Source organism: Bos mutus, chromosome 4 (assembly GCF_027580195.1).
Source record: "Bos mutus isolate GX-2022 chromosome 4, NWIPB_WYAK_1.1, whole genome shotgun sequence".
NCBI lineage: Eukaryota > Metazoa > Chordata > Mammalia > Artiodactyla > Bovidae > Bos > Bos mutus.
In genome coordinates this window covers 96,089,954-96,112,970 of record NC_091620.1, presented here as the reverse complement: position 1 = coordinate 96,112,970, position 23,017 = coordinate 96,089,954, and the positions used below count along the sequence as shown (strand labels likewise).

At 37.8% G+C, this 23,017-nt stretch overlaps 1 protein-coding gene across 2 annotated transcripts in view; it reads right to left on the bottom strand.

Annotated features, from left to right (window-relative positions):
- Window positions 1-23,017, bottom strand: part of DGKB (diacylglycerol kinase beta) — an 869,780-nt gene that overhangs the window by 17,578 nt on the left and 829,185 nt on the right. For both annotated transcript variants that reach the window (XM_070369773.1, XM_070369774.1), the window contains exon 24: window positions 19,322-19,382. In XM_070369773.1, coding sequence (XP_070225874.1) covers window positions 19,322-19,382 — 61 coding nt within the window. The remainder of the gene's footprint in view (window positions 1-19,321; window positions 19,383-23,017) is intronic.

The window sequence follows — 23,017 nt, the reverse complement described above, 5'->3', positions numbered from 1 at the left end:
TCTTCAGCTACCTTAAAAATGAATGGGGTTTTCAGAGCAAAATAAATGCCATAAAATATCTGCAGAGAGAGCTTAATTTAGCAATTATCTGGAACATTAAAAGTTACCTAGCTTGATTCTGGAATAAGAGTGTCTCTTTCCAATAATGGAAACCATTTTGAATTCATGCGTGTAGCTGAGCCATATGACAGTGGGAATAAAGAGCATGCTAAATTTTTCAGGTCCATAACTGCCAAAAAGCAAAGCAATGAAACGTAACAATTTTCTAAAATCCCTGTGCCAGCTTCTTTATGATTCCAGCCATTATTTTCTGGAATGATAGTAATTTCCAAGTTTAATGTCAAAGTCTTTGATCTAACATCAACCTCAAAGAAATCACTGTGGAGATTTACAATAAAATCTCTAAAAGAATGGGTTTGAGAGGTTTACTTGCTGATTAAATTCACAGGAATTTTAAATAGGTATGGCAATAAGAAAAGAGAAACTTTCTCCTGAAAGTGATGGGCTATTTGTCCAAACAGCAGAGGAAATATTCATACCTGGGTTTGAAATCTCTTTTAAGATATAAATTTGGTTTTCATTTTATTTCATTATTATAAGCTGGTAGCCAGGAAGGTCAATGACATTAAAAAAAATGTTTTTATAATTTTCATGTCTTTGCAGAAAAATGATATCACAACTTAACCTAGAAACTATTTTTCTTTTTCAAGGGTCTCTCCAAATATTTGATCATATTGGAAAAAAGCAAAAATTTTAAAAAAGAACAAAACAATAAAATATTTCTCCTTGACTGCAACTGGAGAATATTAACAATATTCACAATTTGAGATTCTACTTTTCATGAATAATATTTTATATATCTTCTTTTCTGTGGTCTTTTCACATAGCAAATTGTCACATGGATAAAGCAATGTACAGGCATACTTCCTGCACTTCATTTTATTCTGCTTTGCAGATATTAGGTAATTTTTTTAATACAAACTGTAAACTTGTGACAACCTCACGTCAAGCAAGTCAATGCACACAATTCACGCAATTTCCCAACAGTCTTCATTCATTTCATGTATCTGTGTCACATCTGGGCAACTATCACAATGTTTCCAACTTTCTCATTATTATTCTATTTGTTGTGATGATCTGTGCTAGGTAATCTTTGATGTTATTATTTTAATTGCTGTAGGGCACCATGAACTGTACCCATATAAGATGGCAACCTTAATAGATAAATTTTGTGTGTTTAAACTGCTCCAGTGACTGGCCATTCCTCCATCTCTCTCCCACATTTCAGGCCTCCCTATTCCCTGAGCACTACAATATTGGAATTTAGCCAAATAATAACCCTACAATGGCCTCAAAATGTTCAAATGAAAGGAAGAGTCATACATCTCTCACTTTAAATCAAAATCTAGAAATGATTAAGGTGAGTGAGGAAGGCATGTCAAAAGCTGAGTCAAGCCAAAAGCGAGGCCTCTTGTGTCGAACAGTTAAGTTGTGATTGCAAAGAAAAAGTTCTTGAAGGAAACCAAAAATGCTACCCCAGTCAACACAAGAATGATAAGAATGCAAAACAGCCTTATTGTCGAGATGGAGAAGGTTCCATGGTTTGATAGAAGGCTGAATCAGCCATAACATTCCCTTAGGCCAAAGTCTGATAAAGAGCAAGGCCCTAACTCTCCACAGTTCTATGGAGGCTGAGGGAGATGAGGAAACTTTAAAAGTTTGAAGCTAACGGAGCTTAGTTCAGGAGGTTTAATGAAAGAAGTCATCTCCATTACAAAACAGTATGAGGTGAAGCAGAAAGTGCTGATGGAGAAGCTACAGCAAACTATCCAGAAGATCTAGCTAAGACAATTAATTAAGGTGGCAACATTCAACAATAGGTTTTCAATGCATACAAAACAGCCTTATATGGGAAGAAGATGTCAGCTAGAGAAAGCGAAAATGTTAGTAGCTCAGTTCAGTTCAGTAGCACAGTCATGTCCGACTCTTTGCGACTCCATGAATCATAGCACGATTCCATCACCAACTCCCGGAGTTCACTCAGACTCATGTCCATTGTGTCCAACTCTTTTGCAACCCCATGGACTGTAGTCCACCAAGCTCCATGGGATTTCCCTGGCAAGAACACTGGAGTGGGTTGCCATTCCCTTCTCCAGGGGATCTTCCCAACCCAGGGGTTGAACCCAGGTCTCCTGAATTACAAGCAGATTAGCACTGAGCCACCAGGGGTCAGTACTCATAGCTAGAGAGGAGAAGTCAATGCTCGGCTTCAAAACTTTAAAGGACAGGCTGACTCTCTTGTTAGAGGCTAATTCAGGTGGTGATTTTAAGTTGAAGCCAGTGCTCATTTACCATTCTGAAAATCCTAGGATGCTTAAGAATTATGCCAAATCTACTGCGCCTGTGCTATATAAATGAAAGAACAAGGCCTAAATGATAGCACATCTGTTTATAACATGGTTTATGAATATTTTAAGCCCATTGTTGAGATGGAGTGCTCAGAAAAAAAGATTCCTTTCAAAATATCATTGCCAATGCACCTGGTCATTGAAGAGCTCTGATGGAGATATACAATGAGATTAATGTTGTTTTCTTGCCTGCCAACACAATATTCACTCTACAGTCCATGGATCAAGAATTAATTTTGACTTTATTTAAGAAACACATTTTGTTAGGTGATAGCTGCCACACATAGTGATTCCTCTGATGGATCTAGGTGAAGTCAACAGAAAACCGTCTGGGAAGGATTTACCATTCTAGACATTGTTAAGAACATTCTTGATTCACGGGAAGAGGTCAAAATATCAGCACTGCAGGAGTCTGAAAGAAGTTGATTCAACCCTCATGTATGACTTTAAGGGGTTCAAGACATCAGTGGAGGAAGTAACTATAGATGTGGTGAAAATAACAAGAGAACAAGAATTAGAAGTGGAACCTGAAGATATGACTGAATTGCTGTAATCTCACGATAAAAATTCCACATATGAGGAGGTGCTTTTGTGGATGGGCAAAAAAAGTAGTTTCTTGAGATGGAATCTACTCCTGCTGGATATTGTGTAAAGAGCATTGAAATGACAACAAAGGGCTCAGAAGATTACATAAATTTAGTTGATAAAGCAGTGGCAGGGTTTGAGAGGACTGACCCCAGTTTTGAAACGAGTTCTCTTGTAGGTAAAATGCTGTCAAACAGCACTGATGCTACAGAGGAATCGACTGGGGAAAGGAAGAATCGATGCAGCAAACTTCATTGTTGTCTTATTTTAAGAAACTGCTACAACCACCCAATCTTCAGCAGCCACCACCCTGATCAGTTAGCAGATGTCAACAACCAGGTAAGACCCTTCTCTAGCAAAAAAATTATGACTCACTGAAGGATCAAATGTAAGTTGCGTGTTTTTTTTTTTAATTTAGGTTTACACTTTCTATTTTAGAAAAGTGCTATCATACATTTAATAGACTACAGTATATGGTAAACGTAACATACAAGCACTAGGAAACCAAAAAAAAAAAAAAAATTCATGTGACTTATTGTATTTGCTTTATTGTAGTAGTAGGGAACGAAACTGTGTGGTACAGACATACCTAGGAGATATTGCAAGTTTTGTTCCCTACTACTACAATAAAGCAAATACAAGAAGTCACATGAATTTGACATTACTTTGCCAACAAAGGTCCGTCTAGTCAAGGTTATGGTTTTTCCTGTGGTCATGTATGGATGTGAGAGTTGGACTGTGAAGAAAGCTGAGTGCCGAAGAATTGATGCTTTTGAACTGTGGTGTTGGAGAAGACTCTTGAGAGCCCCTTGGACTGCAAGGAGATCCAACCAGTCCATTCTGAAGGAGATCAGCCCTGGGGTTTCTTTGGAAGGAATGATGCTAAAGCTAAAACTCCAGTACTTTGGCCACCTCACGCGAAGAGTTGACTCATTGGAAAAGACTGTGATTCTGGGAGGGATTAGGGGCAGGAGGAGAAGGGGACGACGGAGGATGAGATGGCTGGATGGCATCCCTGACTCGATGGACATGAGTTTGAGTGAACTCTGGGAGTTGGTGATGGACAGGGAGGCCTGGCGTGCTGCGATTCATGGGGCCGCAAAGAGTCGGACACGACTGAGCAACTGATCTGATCTGATCTGATGTGTGTAATATTTTAAAATCCTCTCTTTTTAAAAAATCTCCTCAAATAAGACATGTGCAACTGTGTTCTGACTATTCAAGGAAATAAAAACAATGAATGATTAAATTTTATTCAGTGTATTTTATTAAGTTTTTAATTAAAATTTTTATTCGAAATTAGTAACCCATCTTGGGACTATTTCTATGAAATACTGTGCCCTGTTCATGGATAAAGAAGGTTTACTCTTGAAAACTTTTAGCAATACTGTATGTTACATTTTGAGGAAAAGTTTAGAATATGTTAGCCATAGTTTCTAATTTTTAATGCACAAAATCAGAAGAAATGAAGAACTAGATAAAGTCTTTCACAAGGGAGAAAGATCAGGTTCAGGCCTAATGAAGCTATAGTTTGTATCCAAAAAAGAGATCTCTGACTGCTTTGGAAAGAAAAAAATCAAACTTATTTATTGGTACAACAATGCCCATCAATTAAGAGACTTACTAACTTTACCCATTCTACAGAAATATATTTAATTTTGAACCAGATTTAAATATAAATATCTACTGGTCCTTTAGAAAGCTAATGACAAAATTCTGTTGAGTGCATATAATTCCATCACTTTTAGCATGTTCAACAGTCCCAGATCACATCAATACAAATGCATAAGGTATTATGTACATATATATTTCTTATCTCAATTTCTGCCCTTTCATGTCTTTGGACATTTGTGTCCACTTTGGGTTTGGAGTTCCTATCCAAGAACATATCTATGAAAGATACTATTATCTTCGAGCTAAGCAGAAATGAACTTTTCTAAATTGAAACAGTGTAGATTAATTCAGGTTTCAAAATGAAGAATAAAAGAACAATGTGGGTTTATTTAACAATATTTAAGTAGAATGTATTAAAGAACTATAAAAAGGTGTAAGTCTAATTGTAAACATAACTCGTTTGGGATCATTTTTAAAATACAATTCAGGAAGAAAATGTTTAAAATATTTTTAATGTTTAAAATATTTAAACATGTTTAAAATATTTATACATGCTTAAATATGTTTAAAATAATTTTGTGCAAAATGCAAGCAAATCTAATCAGTTTGGCATCAATTAAGCTCTAACAATGTACTTCAGTATCTCTCCTAAGTAGAGCGATCTGTTTTCCCTTCACCCAGGTCGATTTGTGCACATTATGGTGTCATCATAATTTTAAAACATACTGAGAAAATGACAGAGCTGCAAAATTAAAATAAATGATTAATGGTAGTTTTTTCATGTTTTGTACTAATAGGTATTACTGAGACTTTAAATTAATAGAGCTGTCAAGCTCACGGATGTTACAGATCCAGCAATGAACCAAAATGGGAATTATATATTCCACAGACACCTAAAGATGACACTTTGGAATATTTTAAATTTTAATTAGTAGGTGCAATTGTTTTGTTCCCTGTAACTACCGCAAATTAATTGGAAATTAGTCACAACCAATCTTTTTTTTTTTTTTTTTAACCAATCTAAGATGAAGAGGTTGGTGCTCTACACCTTAACATCTTTGTTTGCAGGCCAGAAAGCATACATGCAGTAAATTGCATTGTCAATTACAAAAACAACAACTGTTGTGAAATTAGGGAAAAATTATGCACAGGTAAACAAAACTAATTAATGCATAAGTAACAGGGGAACACACAAAATAATGCCACTAAACACTAACATGCTAGTCTTTGCGGGGGGGAAGAGGCTTAGAAATGTAAATCTATGCAAGAGCATTTACCAGTGAAGTTTTAGGTAAAAGGATGCTTTTAGTTTATGTTCTATTTAACTGCTTTTGGAGTCTTACTACCACTCATACCTTAAAAAGTATGCCCACAAGAACAGCCACCTGATTATCCAACTGTGTCTCAAGATGACAGAAGACTGTTATTAATAGCTAATTTTCTTTTCCTCAAAATGCCAAGATTTATACCCATAACAAATGAAGAATCTTAAGGTTCATCCTTATTTTATGTTTAAATATTAAGTAAATAGTAATTTTCAGGTGTACACCCACCTATTAACAATTTTCCTGCTGATAGTTTATGGGTTACCTCTTTCCTTTTAGCACCAAAAATACACATAACCTTGTCTACTTTTTCCCTTTTCTAAAGTAAGCCCATTAGAACCACTTAAGATTCCTTAAAAATGGTGTATCTGCTAAGGCAGCAAGTGTCAAGTTACAATAGCTGGGTAACTTTGAATGAGAAACTAATTTTCTTATCAATTTTTCAAAATAAAACTTCCCAGGAAGTCAACCTGATGCATTGCTGCTGCTAAGTCACTTTAGTTGTGTCCGACTCTGTGCGACCCCATAGACGGCAGCCCACCAGGCTCCCCCGTCCCTGGGATTCTCCAGGCAAGAACACTGGAGTGGGTTGCCATTTCCTTCTCCAATGCATGAAAGTGAAAAGTGAAAGGGAAGTCGCTTAGTCGTGTCCGACTCTTCACGACCCCATGGACTACATACAGCCTACGAGGCTCCTCCGTCCATGGGATTTTCCAGGCAAGAGTACTGGAGTGGGGTGCCACAACTATTATTTAATATTATTTCAATCTAATAGACAATGCAAGGGTCTTGGGAGATTCAAGAGTTAGGCGATCTGCATTTTCATGCACTACTCTATTCTGCATGACTTTGAATATAATTTTCCTTTTATATAATTACTAAAGATGCTAAATATTATGGTGAAGTGATATCCTTTCCAATATGAGTTTATCTGTAAATGATTACAGGAAAACAGTAAAAATCACTGCTATATTTTCTATTAACACCTTGGCTAAATCTCAAAAAGATGTCAAATACTATCCCAACACAAAATACCATGAGTTTAACTATTTTCTCTCCCTGTATGACTCAGAATAACAAGGAAGTTAGTCTAAACACTGAAAAAGAATAAAATCCATGTGTATTATTGGTTATAACAAAACTAATAAACACTAGAAAATAATACTTTTTTAGTGTTGACAAATGAGATACAAACTAATTTTCAACAACCCTCCAGTACTGTCATAATTTGTAGGCAGCTGGTTTTAGTAATAAAGAAACAGTTCCACAAGTAAGCAATTCTCTGAAGTCCAGAGGTCACCAATACAACAAATATGAAACCCCAGATTCTGGTTTTTATTTCTGTTTTCTACCCATTGGGATACAGGTATTTTGCTATACTATTTCTAAGCAACTTTTTCCTCCCCTCCTTATGAAAATAACATAAAACACTATTTTCAAGGAATGAAAAATATTTTTAACCTCAGACTACTTTGAATTTCTGCAAATGGGCTAGAGAAGTGGACTTAGTTATGGATGCCAGTCTCTCAAATTTGCCCCATTCTCCCCATAAATCTTTTCATGGACTGTTTATATTTAGACTTTAGTAGCTTCTGGTCATGATTTGCCTTTAAAAATATTTATTATATCTTTGGTAATCCAGAGAGAGGTCTAAGCACATAAAGAATGGAAACAAGTGATCCAATATCAAAGAAAGACAGTGGCAAAGAATGTTCAAACTACCATACAATTGCACTCATTGCACATGCTAGCAAGGTTATGCTCAAAATCCTTCAAGCTAGGCCTTAGCAATACATGAACCAAGAACTTCCAGATGTACAAGTTGAGTTTAGGAAAGGCACAGGAATTAGAGGTCAAATTGCCAACATCTACTGAATCTTGGAGAAAACAAGGGAATTCCAGAAAGACATCTATACTAAAGCCTTTGACTGTGTGGACCACAACAAACTGGAAAATTCTTAAAAAGATAGGAGTAACAGACCATCTTACCTGCCTCCTGAGAAACCTGTATGCAGGTCAAGAAACAACAGTTAGAATCCAACATGGAACTGGTTCCAAACTGGGAAAGGAGTATGTCAAAGCTGTATATTGTCACCATGCTTATTCAACTTCTATGCATAGTATATCATGTGAAATGTCGGGCTAGACAACTTACAAGCTGGAGTCAAGATTGCCAGGAGAAACATCAACAGCTACAGATATGCAGATGACACCACTCTAATGGCAGAGAGCGAAGAGGAACTAAATAGCCTCTTGATGAAGGTGAAAGAGGAGAGTGAAAAAGCTGGCTTAAAACTCAACGTTCAAAAAATGCAGATCATGGCATCCAGTCTCATCACTTCATGGCAAATAGATGGGGAAACAGTGGAAACAGTGACAGACTTGATATTTTTTGGCTCCAACATCACTGCAGATGGTGACTAGAGCCATGAAATTAAAAGACACTTGCTCCTTGGAAGGAAAGCTATGACAGACCTAGACAGAATATTAAAAAGTAGAGACATCACTTTGCCAACAAAGGTTCGTCTAGTCAAAGCTATGGTTTTTCCAGTAGTCATATATGGATGTGAAAGTTGGACCATAAAGAAGGCTAAGTACTGAAGAATGTATGCTTTTGAACTGTGGTGTTGCAGAAGACTCTCGAGAGCCCCTTGGACAGTAAGGATATCAAACCAGACACTTCTAAAGGAAATCAACCCTGGATATTCATTGGAAGGAGTGATACTGAAGCTCCAATACTTTGGTCAGTTGACAAGAAGAGCCGACTCATTGGAAAAGACCCTGATGCTGGAAAAAACTGAAGGCAAAAGGAAAAGGAGGTGGCAAAGGAAGAGATGGCTGTATAGCCTCACCCACTCAAAGGGCATGAGTTTGAGTAAACTCCGGGAGACAGCAGAGAACAGAGGAGCCTGGCAGTCCATGGGGTACATGACTTAGCAACTGAACAAAAACAATCCACCTGATAGTATTGTATTTTCTAATATAATATCACATGAAATTCTCATTTAAATGGTATCCCCAAGCAGAAAGGATTTTCATGATATTCAACTTTACAAGTGGGCTGAAAGGGCCATTAAAACAATCTCTCTTCTTAAAACTATGCAATTTGCTTCTCTATGTAGGTGCCCTCTGCTTGGTTTGCAGTGGTCAGAAGCTGCCTGAGAAAATCTCACCGCCTGGCTCTTTGTTTTACACCTGCACTCCTTTACCCACTACTGTGCATTACAAAAATTTCAGAGGCCTTCTATTTTCTCCTCTTTGAACTTTTATCCTTAGGCAAATAAGCCCAATGAACTGATGATGAGACTAGAAAAAATAAGAAATAGTCCCAGTTTTATAACTCTTTACTTCATGACCTCGAACATTCACCTAACCTCACTGCCACAGTCTAAAACCCTCCCATAAAATCACATAACTTACTTGCAACAGTCTATAAAACATGTTTACCTACACATGAAGTAATCTAAAAAAAAAAAAAAAACCCTAATATGGTCATCCACATCATTACTGTCTAGACAAATACCTAAAACTTACCTTTATTTGTATGGGAGGGTAGAAAATCTGTCTTTTTGGTTGATTACTTTTACTCAAGTGACAAGGTAAATGTGATCTCTGCTTAAATGCAGGACACAGGAATGGAAGAAAATTGAAGAAGTTTTCTCATAAAGAATAAGATTTATGATTCAAGGTTTAGAGCACTTCTGAGATTTGTGACCAACCTAGACAGCATATTGAAAAGCAGAGACATTACTTTGCCAGCAAAGGTCCGTCTAGTCAAGGCTATGGTTTTTCCAGTGGTCATGTGTGGATGTGAGAGTTGGACTGTGAAGAAGGCTGAGCACCGAAGAATTGATGCTTTTGAACTGTGGTGTTGGAGAAGACTCTTGAGAGTCCCTTGGACTGCAAGGAGATCCAACCAGTCCTTTCTGAAGGAGATCAGCCCTGGGATTTCTTTGGAAGGAATGATGCTGAAGCTCTCATGTGAAGAGTTGACTCGTTGGAAAAGACTGTGATGCTGGGAGGGATTGGGGGCAGGAGGAGAAAGGGACGACAGAGGATGAGATGGCTGGATGGCATCACTGACTCGATGGACATGAGTCTGAGTGAGTGTCCATCACCAACTCCGGGAGTTGGTGATGGACAGGGAGGCCTGGCGTGCTGCAATTCCTGGGGTTGCAAGGAGTCGGACACGACTGAGCGACTGAACTGAACTGAGATTTATTTAGAATTTTTGTAAAATACATGTAAGTGGGGAATATACTGTGAAATCTGAAGTTGGCAGATAGGTACTTCTGGCTAATAATATACCAATTTTATGGGGACTATTCATGCAGAGCTCAATACAGCCAAATACAAAATCTAAGGAGAGGGGTGGTGTTTTCTGTTCTAGTCAAAAAAGAAGTAAGCACATTCCGTGACTGTCCCACTGAAGGCAACTACACACCCTGCACAGAACGCACGGCACAGCTAAGCATGGACTGCTGAGAAGCAAGCAACAGTAGGTAGACTGGGGAAGGAAACCAGAGCAGGGCGTGTCCCTGAACCAGTGACATCTTCCTGTTTTTTTCCTCCCCTGTCATATTTATCAGTCTGGAGTTAAATGTGGCTTAACACTTGGAACTGTACAACAAGTACAGATGGAGAGCTCCATCCAAAATCCCTGTGTTTCTGGTTCAAGGGGTAGGAAATGAATGACCTGTCGGGAGAGGTCAGAGCGGGTGAGAGAGGTATCTTGCTTCATTTCGCCCCTCCCCTCGCCGCCTCAATCTCTCCGACCCCAGTCACCTGGGAATTCCATAGCAGTGGCAGGTGCCTACAGCTCCAGTGACGCTCTCCCTGGTCCATGAAACTATGATCCTCAAATCATGGGCAAATATCTACTGATTTTTTCTCTCTTTATCCCCTTACTACAGGGCCCTGGAGGCAGGAGCTATATGAAGAAGTACATGGCAATGCAGAGAAACGAAAGCCTTGTATTTATAATCAGAGGAGCCCTGGGAGTCAAAAACCATCAAGGAGATCCTGGAGTGGAGAGGACCTCAAAAAGACTATCTGTTAAAGTTGTATATGATCCCCTGAGTTTTCCCCTGAGGAGTATATGCATAGATTTGACCTTATGAAGCCTAACATAGAGAACTGAATTTTCAACAGAAAAAAAATCAATGACCAAAATAAAAGTTAACTGCATGGGCTCAAGAACAGCATGGAGATAAGGGAGGAAAAAGTCAGTGAGCTTGAATATAGGTGAATAGATATTATCTAGTATGAGGAATAGAAAGAACAAAGAGGAAGGAAAAAATTAACTAAGGCTCAGATATTGAGATACTATATAAATATCTAAAACATGTCATCAGAGTTTAGAAGGAAAGGAGAAAGACTGTGGGCTTAAGTCAATATTTGAAGAAATAATGATTGAAAACTTCCCAATGTGGCCAAAGACATAAACCTGCAGATTCATGAAGTTCAGAGAAACCAAAACAAGAATAAGTTCAAAGAAATCCATGACCAGACTCATCAAAATTAAAACACTGAAGAGTCAAGACAAAGGGAAAAAAAAATTCTTGAAAGCAGCCTTGGAAAAATGATGCATTACATTTTGCAGAGCAATAATTCAAATATGGACTTTGCATCAGAAACCATATTATGTAAGTGAGGTATGAGGAGGAAGTGAAGGTGAAATCATAAAATGCTTACAATTAAGTCAGAAGAACTGGACAATATCAATAGAAAATATCAATAGAGAGTCACAGGAGTGCAAAGAATCAGTTTATTTCAGATAGATACGGAGTTTAAAAGGTTTCATGAGGAAATTGATGCTAAGCTTGCCATTGAAGGAAAAGATCTTATTTTATTTTTGGTATATGTGCATTTATATTCTATTGCTTTCCAGAAAGATTTTAAAGTAACATATAAAAATATACATATCCCAACAGCACAGGATAATTAATTCAGGCAAAATAATAAACCATAGGAAAGATTAAATGAGTCCTAGAGAACTGTTAGAAGAAACTAGATTCCCTGTGAGCATGCTTGAAGGCAAGAAGAATGTGTCTATTTCTAAACCACAAAATAAGGGATGGAGATTTTAGGTACATAATTAAGCAGTATGAATAGAAAGCCTTTGGAGAGTGGTCCTGACGAAGTATAGTTGGCAGATGGAAGCCTTGGGAGAGTGATTTAATGACGTGACAAGGACACTGAACTCTATGCTGTAAGAAATGAAGAGGCAGTGAACTTTGAGATCAGGAAGTTGGATGATCATAATTATGTTGCTCAGTAGCAATTCTGGCAATCAGATGGATGGCTTTGGCTACACTATTTAATACATTAAATAATGTATTAAACAAAGAGGAAAATGTAAACAAGGTGAAAAAGAACTGAATTCTGTTATAAACGATAAGCTGTAATTGACTACTAATACAAGCAACTGAGTGAGGTGGCAAAATCTCATAATTAAGGGAAAAAGCATTAGAGCCCACTGACTGCCTCTAATTGTGTGGCCTTGAACAAAGTGGTTGGCTTATCTGTTTCAGGTTTTAATTGTTTAATTTATGATATGGTATGGTTTCCCAGGTGGTGTACCGGTAAAGAAGCCTCCTGCCAATACAAGAGGTGCAGGAGACGTGGGTTTGATCCACAGGTCAAGAAGATCCTCGGGAGTAGGAAATGGCAACCTATTTCAGTATTCTTGCCTGGAAAATTCCATGGGCAGAGAAGCCTGGTGGGCTACAGTCCATGGGGCTGCAAAGAGTTGGACATGACTGAGCAACTGAGCACACACATAGGAGTTACAATAACTTTACTGACTTCTTAGGGTTGTTTTGAGGATCAAATAAAAATATGAATATACAGGACAGAAACTGGTAAGTGATGCTAAATAATGTTAAACAGTATTACTATGGTTTCTTCCAAACATCTTAATGACATCTAAATATTTTGAAATTTAATTAGCCTTCATCTACATATCACTAAATTCCTGGAACTGGAAAATCTTACATTTATAAAATTTGTGCTTTCTTTCTTAATGTCCTGAGATTAATTTGTATTTCAGCAAATGGTTTCAGATAAAATAACACTTTAAAATTATGATTATTTTAAATAATTACAACAAGCACATCAATAAAATTTAATAGGCTCCAAAACTCTGTTTCTCCTTTAAAGAGTTTGCATTTTAAAACTGTTCTGAATATATTCTCTTTACAAAAACAAGTGTCAAAATGAAGACAAACTCCAAGTAACTTCAGTGTTTAGGGCTGTAGGAAAAAGATCCAACCTTCCTAAGAGAGGGGGCAGGCAAAGGCGAGGCAACTAGCCAATGTCTGAATCAATTAGATGCTAGAGCCAGAGAAGGAAACTGGCATGCAAGCCAGAAAACAGCATCTTACAGAATGGCCCACACAGTGGAAATGGGGACTGAAGGAGGGAGTTGGTTCATGGGCACTCAGTGAGCAAGTATGTGTCACACAAATACTAGGGATCACGAAGCAAGACTACCAGGCTTGGCAGGGATTGCCTGACTACCGAGTCAGAGCTGAGTTGAGTGTTGAAGGTATTTAATATTAGAGGCTGAGATTGGGCAAGTGGGTCAGAGTCCTGAGAATCATCATACAAAGGAGTATATTTAAAATAGGCAAAACAGGACCAAAATACTTGTAAAGGCCTTCACTAGAAGTTGCCTTGACTTCAGCTATCACCTTCATATTTCACCTGTGGTCATTTCACCATTTAGTTCATGATGTGTTCCTGACTTCCTTCCCATCCTCTACCACATGGAAGAAAGTTTCAGGCATCCTTTCTGAATTAATCATACACAAAGCGCCCAGAGTGATACTGCATTACAACCTCTTTGGCATCACTTTTCATAAAAGTAACACAAGTAATAATTCACATATGACTATTAATATTTCAACATATTAATAGAACGCAGCCTATACAATGTGTAAAATGAATACATAATTGATAATACAGAAGGAAGTGGCCCAAGAAATTTAATTGTCTTATATCAGGAAACAGATTAAATCTTTTAAGGTTAAGAAAGTATTTCTTCCTGGTACATTCAAAATTCTTTGCTTTGAGAATGTAATGAATAAAGATAACTTAAAATAACTTTTGCTGCTACTGCTAAGTCACTTCAGTCATGTCCAACTCTGTGCGACCCCACAGACGGCAGCCCGCCAGGCTCCCTGTCCCTGGGATTCTCCAGGCAAGAACACTGGAGTGGGTTGCCATTTCCTTCTCCAGTGCATGAAAGTGAAAAGTGAAAGTGAAGTCGCTCAGTCATGTCTGACTCTTTGGGACCCCATGGACTGCAGCCTACCAGCTTTTACATGTATGTATATATGAAATGTATGAGAATGAATTGCTAGCCAACCTATATTATATTCAGTGAAAGATTTAGTAGAAAGCATTTTTTTAAATTGTTATACTTCTCCAAGAATTAGTTAAGGAACACAAACTCAAAATACGCATGGTGTTGGCAGCTAATGGTGTGTGAGGCACAGTGTTATTCTCTGGAGGTAGAGAGGTGACCAAAATCATAGTGTCAGACCTCAGTAAGCTTATGTCTACCAAGAAGCTAGTCAAAAACCCAATGATTTCAATTTAACATTGGTAGCTCTTTGATAAAGCCATAAAGCACTGGGGCTGAGTTTTCAGACTAGTAGGGATCACAGATGAGATGGAATGAAGGGAGGGCTGATATTCAAAAAAGGAAGAGTGGACGCATGAAACGAGTCTCAAAAGACGAGTTGTGTAATTCAACTGAAGACGAAAAGTTTATTTGGGCAAAAGCAAAGTATATGAAAATATAAAAAAGAAGTAATTGATGATTGCAATGAAACAGGAAGCTTGATTCAAATTATACTTTATCAGATAGAAAGTAATTAAATGTTTTAATTAGAAGAGTGCCAGGGTGAGATTAGTATATAGCACCCCACTCCAGTACTCTTGCCTGGAAAATCCTGTGGACAGAGGAGCCTGGAAGGCTGCAGTCCATGGGGTCGCAAAGAGTCGGACATGACTGAGCAACTTCACTTACACTTTTCACTTTCATGCATTGAGAAGGACATGGCAACCCACTCCAGTATTCTTGCCTGGAGAATCCCAGGGATGGGGGAGCCTGGTGGGCTACCATCTATGGGGTCGCACAGAGTCGGACACGACTGAAGCGACTTAGCAGCAGCAGCAGCAGTGATCATTTTGGTAGAAAAGTTAAGGATGGATTTAAATAGGAAAAAAAAAAAATGGAGAAGGGGAAAGACTGATGAGGTACCTCATGAGAGAGAGAAATGAAATGGGCCAAATCTAGGACAATGGTGGTAGGGATTAAAAGAAAAGACTCAGAAATATGACACTTGATCAAGTGTGCACAGATACTGAATTTTAGGGTGTGAAGAGAAGTATAGGATGACTCTCATATTTCTAGCTTAGGAAACAAACACTGAGCTCCACTAGCTCAATATGGTAAAAGGAAGGATAGGAATTCAGGAACTTAGGAAAAGTCATTAATAGTGAGTGGGGAGGAGATGGAAGAAGGTGCATGAAGAGTCCATTTTGGTTACATTGAATTTAAGGCTTAGTATGGTTGCTCCTCACTTAATGAAACTTAAATTAGGCACCCATCACTTGTAATAAATTGGGGTGGGAGGGCTGGGTGTGCAGATCCAATATGAAATCTGACCTAGGGCATGACCTCTCATACATTACTACTCTCCCTTCTCTCCTATTGAAACTATTCTTTTTTTTCCTTACCACAATGAGAACATATTGACTACAAAGTCAGTATATTCCAAGTCCTCAGGGAGAAGGACTGGGAAGAAAGAAGATAGGAAGGGGAGCATAGTTAAGTTCTAGACTCCACCCTGAAGAAAGGCTCTTCATGAACTGCTTCAACATAATGTCTTCTAGAATCAACTGTGTCTTTGTCATGCTTATGCAACAGAAGATTAGATGGTTGGATGGCATCACTGATTCAACAGACATGAACCTGGGCAAACTCCGGGAGGTGGTAAGGGACAGGGAAGTCTGGCATGCTGCAGTCCATGGGGTCGCAAGGAGTCTGACACGATTTGGCAACTGAACAACAATTGTTAAACGGTTAAAATCTGTTCTCCATTAACTCATTGACTCTTACAAAACTGAACACAGGCATAACTAACAAGTTTCTGTTGACTACTTTATAGTAAGTTGATAATCATAAAAATAATTGCAAAGCATACATTTGAAGAGATAGCTTTAAACTCTTGCTTTCCGCCCCCCGCCCCCACTGACCTGATAGTTGAACTTAGAATTGGTAAAATCTGTAAGTGAATATCACCTTAATTTTTTTCAGTTGCTTTTTTTTTTAATTGTGGTACAACATATGTTATGTAGAGTTCACCACTGTAATCATTTTAAAATATATAATTCAATTGCACTAAGTACATTCATGCTATTGGGCAACCATCACCACATCCATCTCCAGAATTTGTATTACTCTGGTTTTTAAAAAGTGTTCATTGATTTAAGAATCAAGACCTATTTGTCATTTGCTTTTCTATTTTAAATATTTCGCTTACAGAAAAGCAGAACTTCTGCTATGCTCTAAAATTATATCTAGAGCAATCCCTTCATAAATTGAGTATCAGCTTATGGATATTTAAATTCAGCAAAGAATTTGAACATTCTATCATTTTGATGTTCTGTAAGAGGAACAATGTGTTATTCAAGTGAAGCAAAGAACACTCTTTGGTCCAACCATACCAATGCTATGAATACTAAATATTCTCTATAGTTAAAATGAAATTTAAAGTTCAGATTTCCATGTGGTTCTAGGAAAAAGAGGGTATGCCAGAATGTGAAATAACAATAATGAGCCATAGTCTAGTACAGTTCTTGGCCCACTGTGTAGACTGCAATAAATGTCTTAAATGAATAAGAGAAATTACACAGAGAGAAAACTGAAGCAGACATTATATAAAACCTGTTACTAATTTAACCATTGTTTAGATCATGGTAATTAATAGCTGAAATGAATATCTTGTTATTCTTTGAGAGAAAAGTTAACAAAAGAGTCATTAGAAAAGCTTGTGTGAAATATGCTACATGTATTATAAAATATTAATTAGATTTTAATAGATAACAGAGTTCATCTGTTGGCTGCGGAGAGGCAGAGGTGATTTATTAATAGCAAAGGTCATGCTGTAGTGTGGCAGGCCACTGGGATGGCCTGGGGCCCTCTCAGGTGGAGAGCCAGGGTGGGGAGCAGCCATGAAGGAGCCGGACAGTAGAGCCAGGCTAACTGCATTTTAGCTTCTACTCTGCCACTTAGCATGTGTGGAATCAGGCAAACTAACCTTTGTCTGCCTCAGCTGTCTTACCCATAAAATGAAGCTTATTATATGCTTTCTGTGAGAATTCAAAGTGTCAATACAGGTCAAGTGACACAAACTACAAGCTTAATAAATGTTAGAGATTACTGTTGCCATTAATCTTTCTTGATTTAAAACATGGCACAGGGACTAAATCTCCCTTCTCTCTGAGAAGAGTCCACAACAATGCAGGGTACTCATGGAAGCTGTTTGGTTTCTCTGTCTTTCATTTATTCTTTTGTGACCCAGACTGAAGACCAGTGACCTTTCATTAAAACAAGAATACTGCTATTACCACTGCCACTACCGTCCTGCATCCTGACCACGAGCCCCGCCTACACTGATAGCACCTCTGCCAGTTCACCTTGACCACCACTGGCCGCCATCAGCACTCGCACCAACATCATCAAACTACCATCACCGCAGGCTTCACCATGACCACCACCATCCCCATCTCTACAATCAGTGTATCACTGCCACCACTGGCAACAATAGTAACAGGACCTTTAATATACATGTTGAGTGTAAAGGTGTAAAGGTCACTGGGAGAGTGAAGAATAAGAAACAAGATGCAAATATACACATGCTGGTAAAAGGAGGAACAGGAAATTTCTTAAAAGATACTTGGAATCAAGCACAGAGATACAAGAAGGCATAAGAAATTGCCATCCTCGAAAGACTTTTTGGCAAGTTTGTCTTACATCATTATTATAGAATTACTAGATTTACTGCAGAGTAAAGGGTACTGTCATTCTCAGATGGCAGCTACCTCCATGGTTCATCTCCTTCCCTCATTCCTATCCCTCATCCCAAGGGAACTCTTTAACAAATTCTCCTTCTTTCACCCCCAGAATGTACCTCAAATCCACCCACTTCCTAGCCACTATTGCTGTCCAAGCTCAGAGCGCTTTGTTGAACCCTATGTCCCAGTTGCTACTCAATACAATCCATTCTCCACACAGCAGTTAAGGTGAACTTTAAAAATGTAAGTCAGATGATGTGTAAAGCCTTCAGCAGCTTCCTATTATACTCTGAATCGGATGTTAATTGTTCACCATCATTTTTTTCTACTCTGTCTCCTGCCCATCTTTTCTACTTTGCCTCTTACACTCTCACCCCACATCTAAAACTTTGGTCACACCATCCCTCTTACTGTTTAACACACTGAGCTTTTGGATCCTTCTTTGAAAAAGGCCTCCCAGACACACTTACCTAAACTAGTCTTTTTCATACTCCATCTTTAGTTCCTCTTCATCATATTTCATACCTCTTGTAATCAAAAGTTATATTATGCATGTTTCTCTATATTTATTGATTTATTAATTTACTTAATCTCCTATTATCAGAATGTAAGTTCCTTGAGGACAATTATATTATTGAATACATTCTATTTCATGTTCTTATTACTCCAATGTTTTATTATGTGATCAGAATTCTATTTTTAGTGCCAAGATTAGTGCCTAACATATTATTGAAATGTAATATTCACTTAAAAATGAAATTTAGTGAGGTCTAAATGTCTGAATTAAATAATATCTCACATAAAGACACTATAATGCAGTCTTTCTATAGATAAGGAAGCTCTCAAATTCCAATTGGAGGCAAAGAAGAGATGAGTAATACATTTAGGAAGAATCATGTCTGAAGGTCCCATAAATATTTTTCCTATAAGGTATTTGGAAATAATTACAAGAAAGGTTAAGAGAAACCTTAACAAATTTGTTTAGTTTCACAGTTTATAACTGTGGTTATATGTGGTTATATATAGATAACTATGGTATCTAAAGATTACACTTTGGCTAACATAAGCATTCAACTCTCAATCATTGCCAAAGGCATATATTGCCTAAAACCTGAATGCAATGGCTCTGTCAAATAAAAAAACAAAAAACAAAGCAAAAAAGGCTTTTGGAGATAGGTCCAAAGCTTAGGTATTGTGATTATTTACTTATAGGAGTATATGATTAGTTAGTTATGGCAGGATATAATATCTGGGAAACAAACAGGAAAGTGACATAGCTTTTAATTACTCTGTACTCACAGTGCATGGGGTCTGCATCCATGGTTCCCCATCAATCTGCATTGGCAGAGACTTGCTGGTCCTGGAGAAAAAAAAAAAAAAACAATCCAAGTCTAGCACAGAAATACTTTATACAGCAGACTATATGTCCCATATAAAATGGTGAGACCAGGGAATGCAAATATGGTAAAAGCTGGGTTCTGTTCTCAAGTAATCTTTTATAAAAGGAACTTCAGCTCTTGACTTGGGCTCCCCAGGAGGATCAATGGTGAAGAATCTGCCTGCCAATTCAGGAGATGCAGGTTCAATCCTTGGGCCAGGAAGATTTCCCTGGAGGAGAAGGTGGTGGCCTACTCCAGTATTCTTGCATGGAGAACCACATGGACAGAGGAGACTGGTGGGCTACAATCCATGAGATCACAAAGAGCTGGATATGACTGAGCACAAACCTTGACTATCAATGAATACCCTGTACCTTAGTTACAAATATGTTAAGTGCTTCCTGGTAAATGTGATGATATACACAAAAAATTCTGGATAACAAAAGACAAATGTAGGGTGTATAGTTAATGACACAATCCAAATTACTTGGTTTGTTTCCAAGGCAAATCATTCAACATTACACTAATCCAAGTCTATGCCCCAAACACTAATGCTGAAGAAGCTGAAGCTAAGTGGTTCTAAGAAGACCTATAAGACTCCCTAGAACTAACACCAAAAAGAGATGTCCTTTTCATCATAGGTGACTGGAATGCAAAAGTAGAAAGTCAAGAGATACCTAGAGTAACAGGCACGTTTGTCCTTGGAGTACAAAATGAAGTAGGGCAAGGCCTAACAGAATTTTGCCAAGAGCTAACCCTTTCAACAACATAAAAGATGACTCTACATATGTATATCACCATATGGTCAATACCAAAATCAGACTGATTATATTCTTTCCAGTTGAAGATGCAGAAACTCTATACAGTCAGTAAAAACAAGATCGGGCACTGACTGTGGCTCAGATCATGAACTCCTCATTGCAAAATTCAGGGTTTAGGGAAAACCAGTAGGCCCTTCAGGTATGACCTAAAGAAAATCCTTTATGATTATATAGTGGAAGTAACAAATATATTCAAGGGATTAGATCTGATAGAGTGCCTGAAGAACTATGGTTGAAAGTTTGTAGTACTGTATAGGAGTCAGTGACCAAAATCATCCCAAAGTGGGGCGGGGGGGAAAGCAAGAAGGCAAAGCAGTTGTCTTAGAAGATTTTACCAATAGCTTAGAAAAGAAGAGAAGCAAAAGGCAAAGGAGAAAGAGAAAGATATACCCCTCTGAATGCAGAGTTCCAAAGAACAGCAAGGAGAGGTGAAAAAGCCTTCTTAAATGAACAATGAAAAGAAATAGAGGAAAACAATAGAAGACTAGAGATCTCTTCAAGAAAATTAGAGATACCAAGGGAACATTTCATGCAAAGATGGGTGTAATAAAGGACAGAAACAGTCTGGCCCTAATAGAACCAGGAGACATTAAGAAGAAGTGGTACAAATACACAGAAGAACTATATAAGAAAGGTCTTAATGACTCGGATAATCACAATGATGTAGTCACTCACCTAGAGCCTGATATCCTAGAGTGTAACGTCAAGTGGGCCTTAGGAAGCATTACTACGAACAAAGCTAGTGGAGGTGATGGAATTCCAGCTGAGCTATTTCAAATCCCAAAAGATAATGCTGTGAAAGTGCTTCACTCAATATCTCAGCAAATTTGGAAAACTCAGCAGTGACCACAGGACTGGAAAAAGTCAGTTTTCATTTAAATCTCAAAGAAGGGCAATGCTAAAGAATGTTCAAACTACAGCACAATTACACTCATTTCATGTTAGCAACGTAATGCTCAAAATCCTTCAAGCTAGGCTTCAGCAATATATGAACTGAGAACTTCCAGATATACAAGCTGGACTTAGAAAAGGCAGAAGAACCAGAGATCAAATTGCCAACATCCGTTGTTCATAGGAAAAGCAAGAGAATTCCAGAAAAACATCTGCTTCATTGACTACACTAAAGCCTTTGACTGTGTGGATCACAACAAACTGTGGAAAATTCTTCAAGAGATGGGAATACCAGACCACCTGACCTGCCTTCTGAGAAACCTATATGCAAGTCAAGAAGCAACAGTTAGACTTGGACATGGAACAACAGACTGGTTCCAAACTGGGAAAGCAGTATGTCAAGGTTTTATATTGTCACTCTGCTTATTCAACTTCTATACAGAGTATATCATGTGAAATGCTGGGCTGGATGAAGCACAAGATGGAATCAAGATTGCCAGAAGAAATATCAATAATCTCAGATATACAGATGACACCACCCTAATGGCAGGAAGCAAAGAGGAACTAAAGGACTCCTTGATGAAGATTAAAGAGCACGGTGAAAAAGCTGGTTTAAAACTCAACATTCAAATAACGAAGATCATGGCATCCAATCCCATTATTTCATGGCAAAAAGATGGGGAAAAATGGAAACAGTGACAGACTTTATTTTCTTGGGCTCCAACATCACTGCAGACAATGACTGCAGCCATGAAATTAAGATGCTTGCTTCTTGGAAGAAAAGCTATGACAAACCTAAACAGCATATAGAAAAGCAGAGATATCACTCTGCCAGCAACGGTCTGTATAGTCAAAGGTTTGTTTTTTCCAGAAGTCATGCATGGATGAGCGTTGGACCATAAAGAAGGTTGAGCGCTGAAGAATTGATGCTTTTGAAATATGGTATTGGAGAAGACTCTTGAGCGTCCCATGGACTGCAAGGAGATCAAACCAGTCAATTCAAAATGAAATCAGCCCTGAATATTCACTAGAAGGACTGATGTAAAAGGTGAAGCTCCAGTACTTTGACCACCAGATGTGAAAAGCCACTCACTGGAAAAGACCCTAATTCTGGGAAAGATAGAAGGCAAAAGGAAAAGGGGCCTCAGAGGATGAGATGGTTGAATGCATCATCAACTCAATGGATATGCGTTTGAGCAAACTCAGGGAGATAGTGAAGGACAGGGAAGCCTGGTGTGCTGTAGTCCATGGGGTGGCAAACAGTCAGACATGACTGTGTGACTGAATAAGAACAACAGCAAAATGAGCCTCCTTGTTTTCATGCAATCGCATGTTGCAAATGTGGAGGAAAAGTGTTTGATATCTCACATTTTCCAGTATTAACTTTCATATATGTTAATATAACATCAGTTATATCTGTGCTATAATCTGTAGTTTCATGTTAGTGTAATACTAGACTTTTGTTTTACAGGCATAATTTTGAAAAAGGGTTTTCAAAAGATTTAAATGCAATATACATATAACATTTTACTTCATAATAATTATTTAATTTATAGAAGCAATGGTAGACTTCATGAAAGAATGTATGTTAATGATGCCTTAACAGCATTTTCATTGGGTAGTTTGCCTAGTAGATACTTCAATGCTTCTGTAAATTCAACCGTGTGTGTACCAGACTAGAGGAGATAGAATTTGTATGTTAGAATTGTATCCATGGTCTCAACAAAAGATTATCAAATTCCAATGAACATGGTAAGTAACAGTGAATCAAATCTTTATAAATTCTGTCAATTTCTATTATTTTGAAATGTATCGGTATTAATCATTGATAACAATGTATAGATAAAACAAAATCATTATCAAAATCTTATATAACATTAATCTAAATAATTTGTAGTTATGCC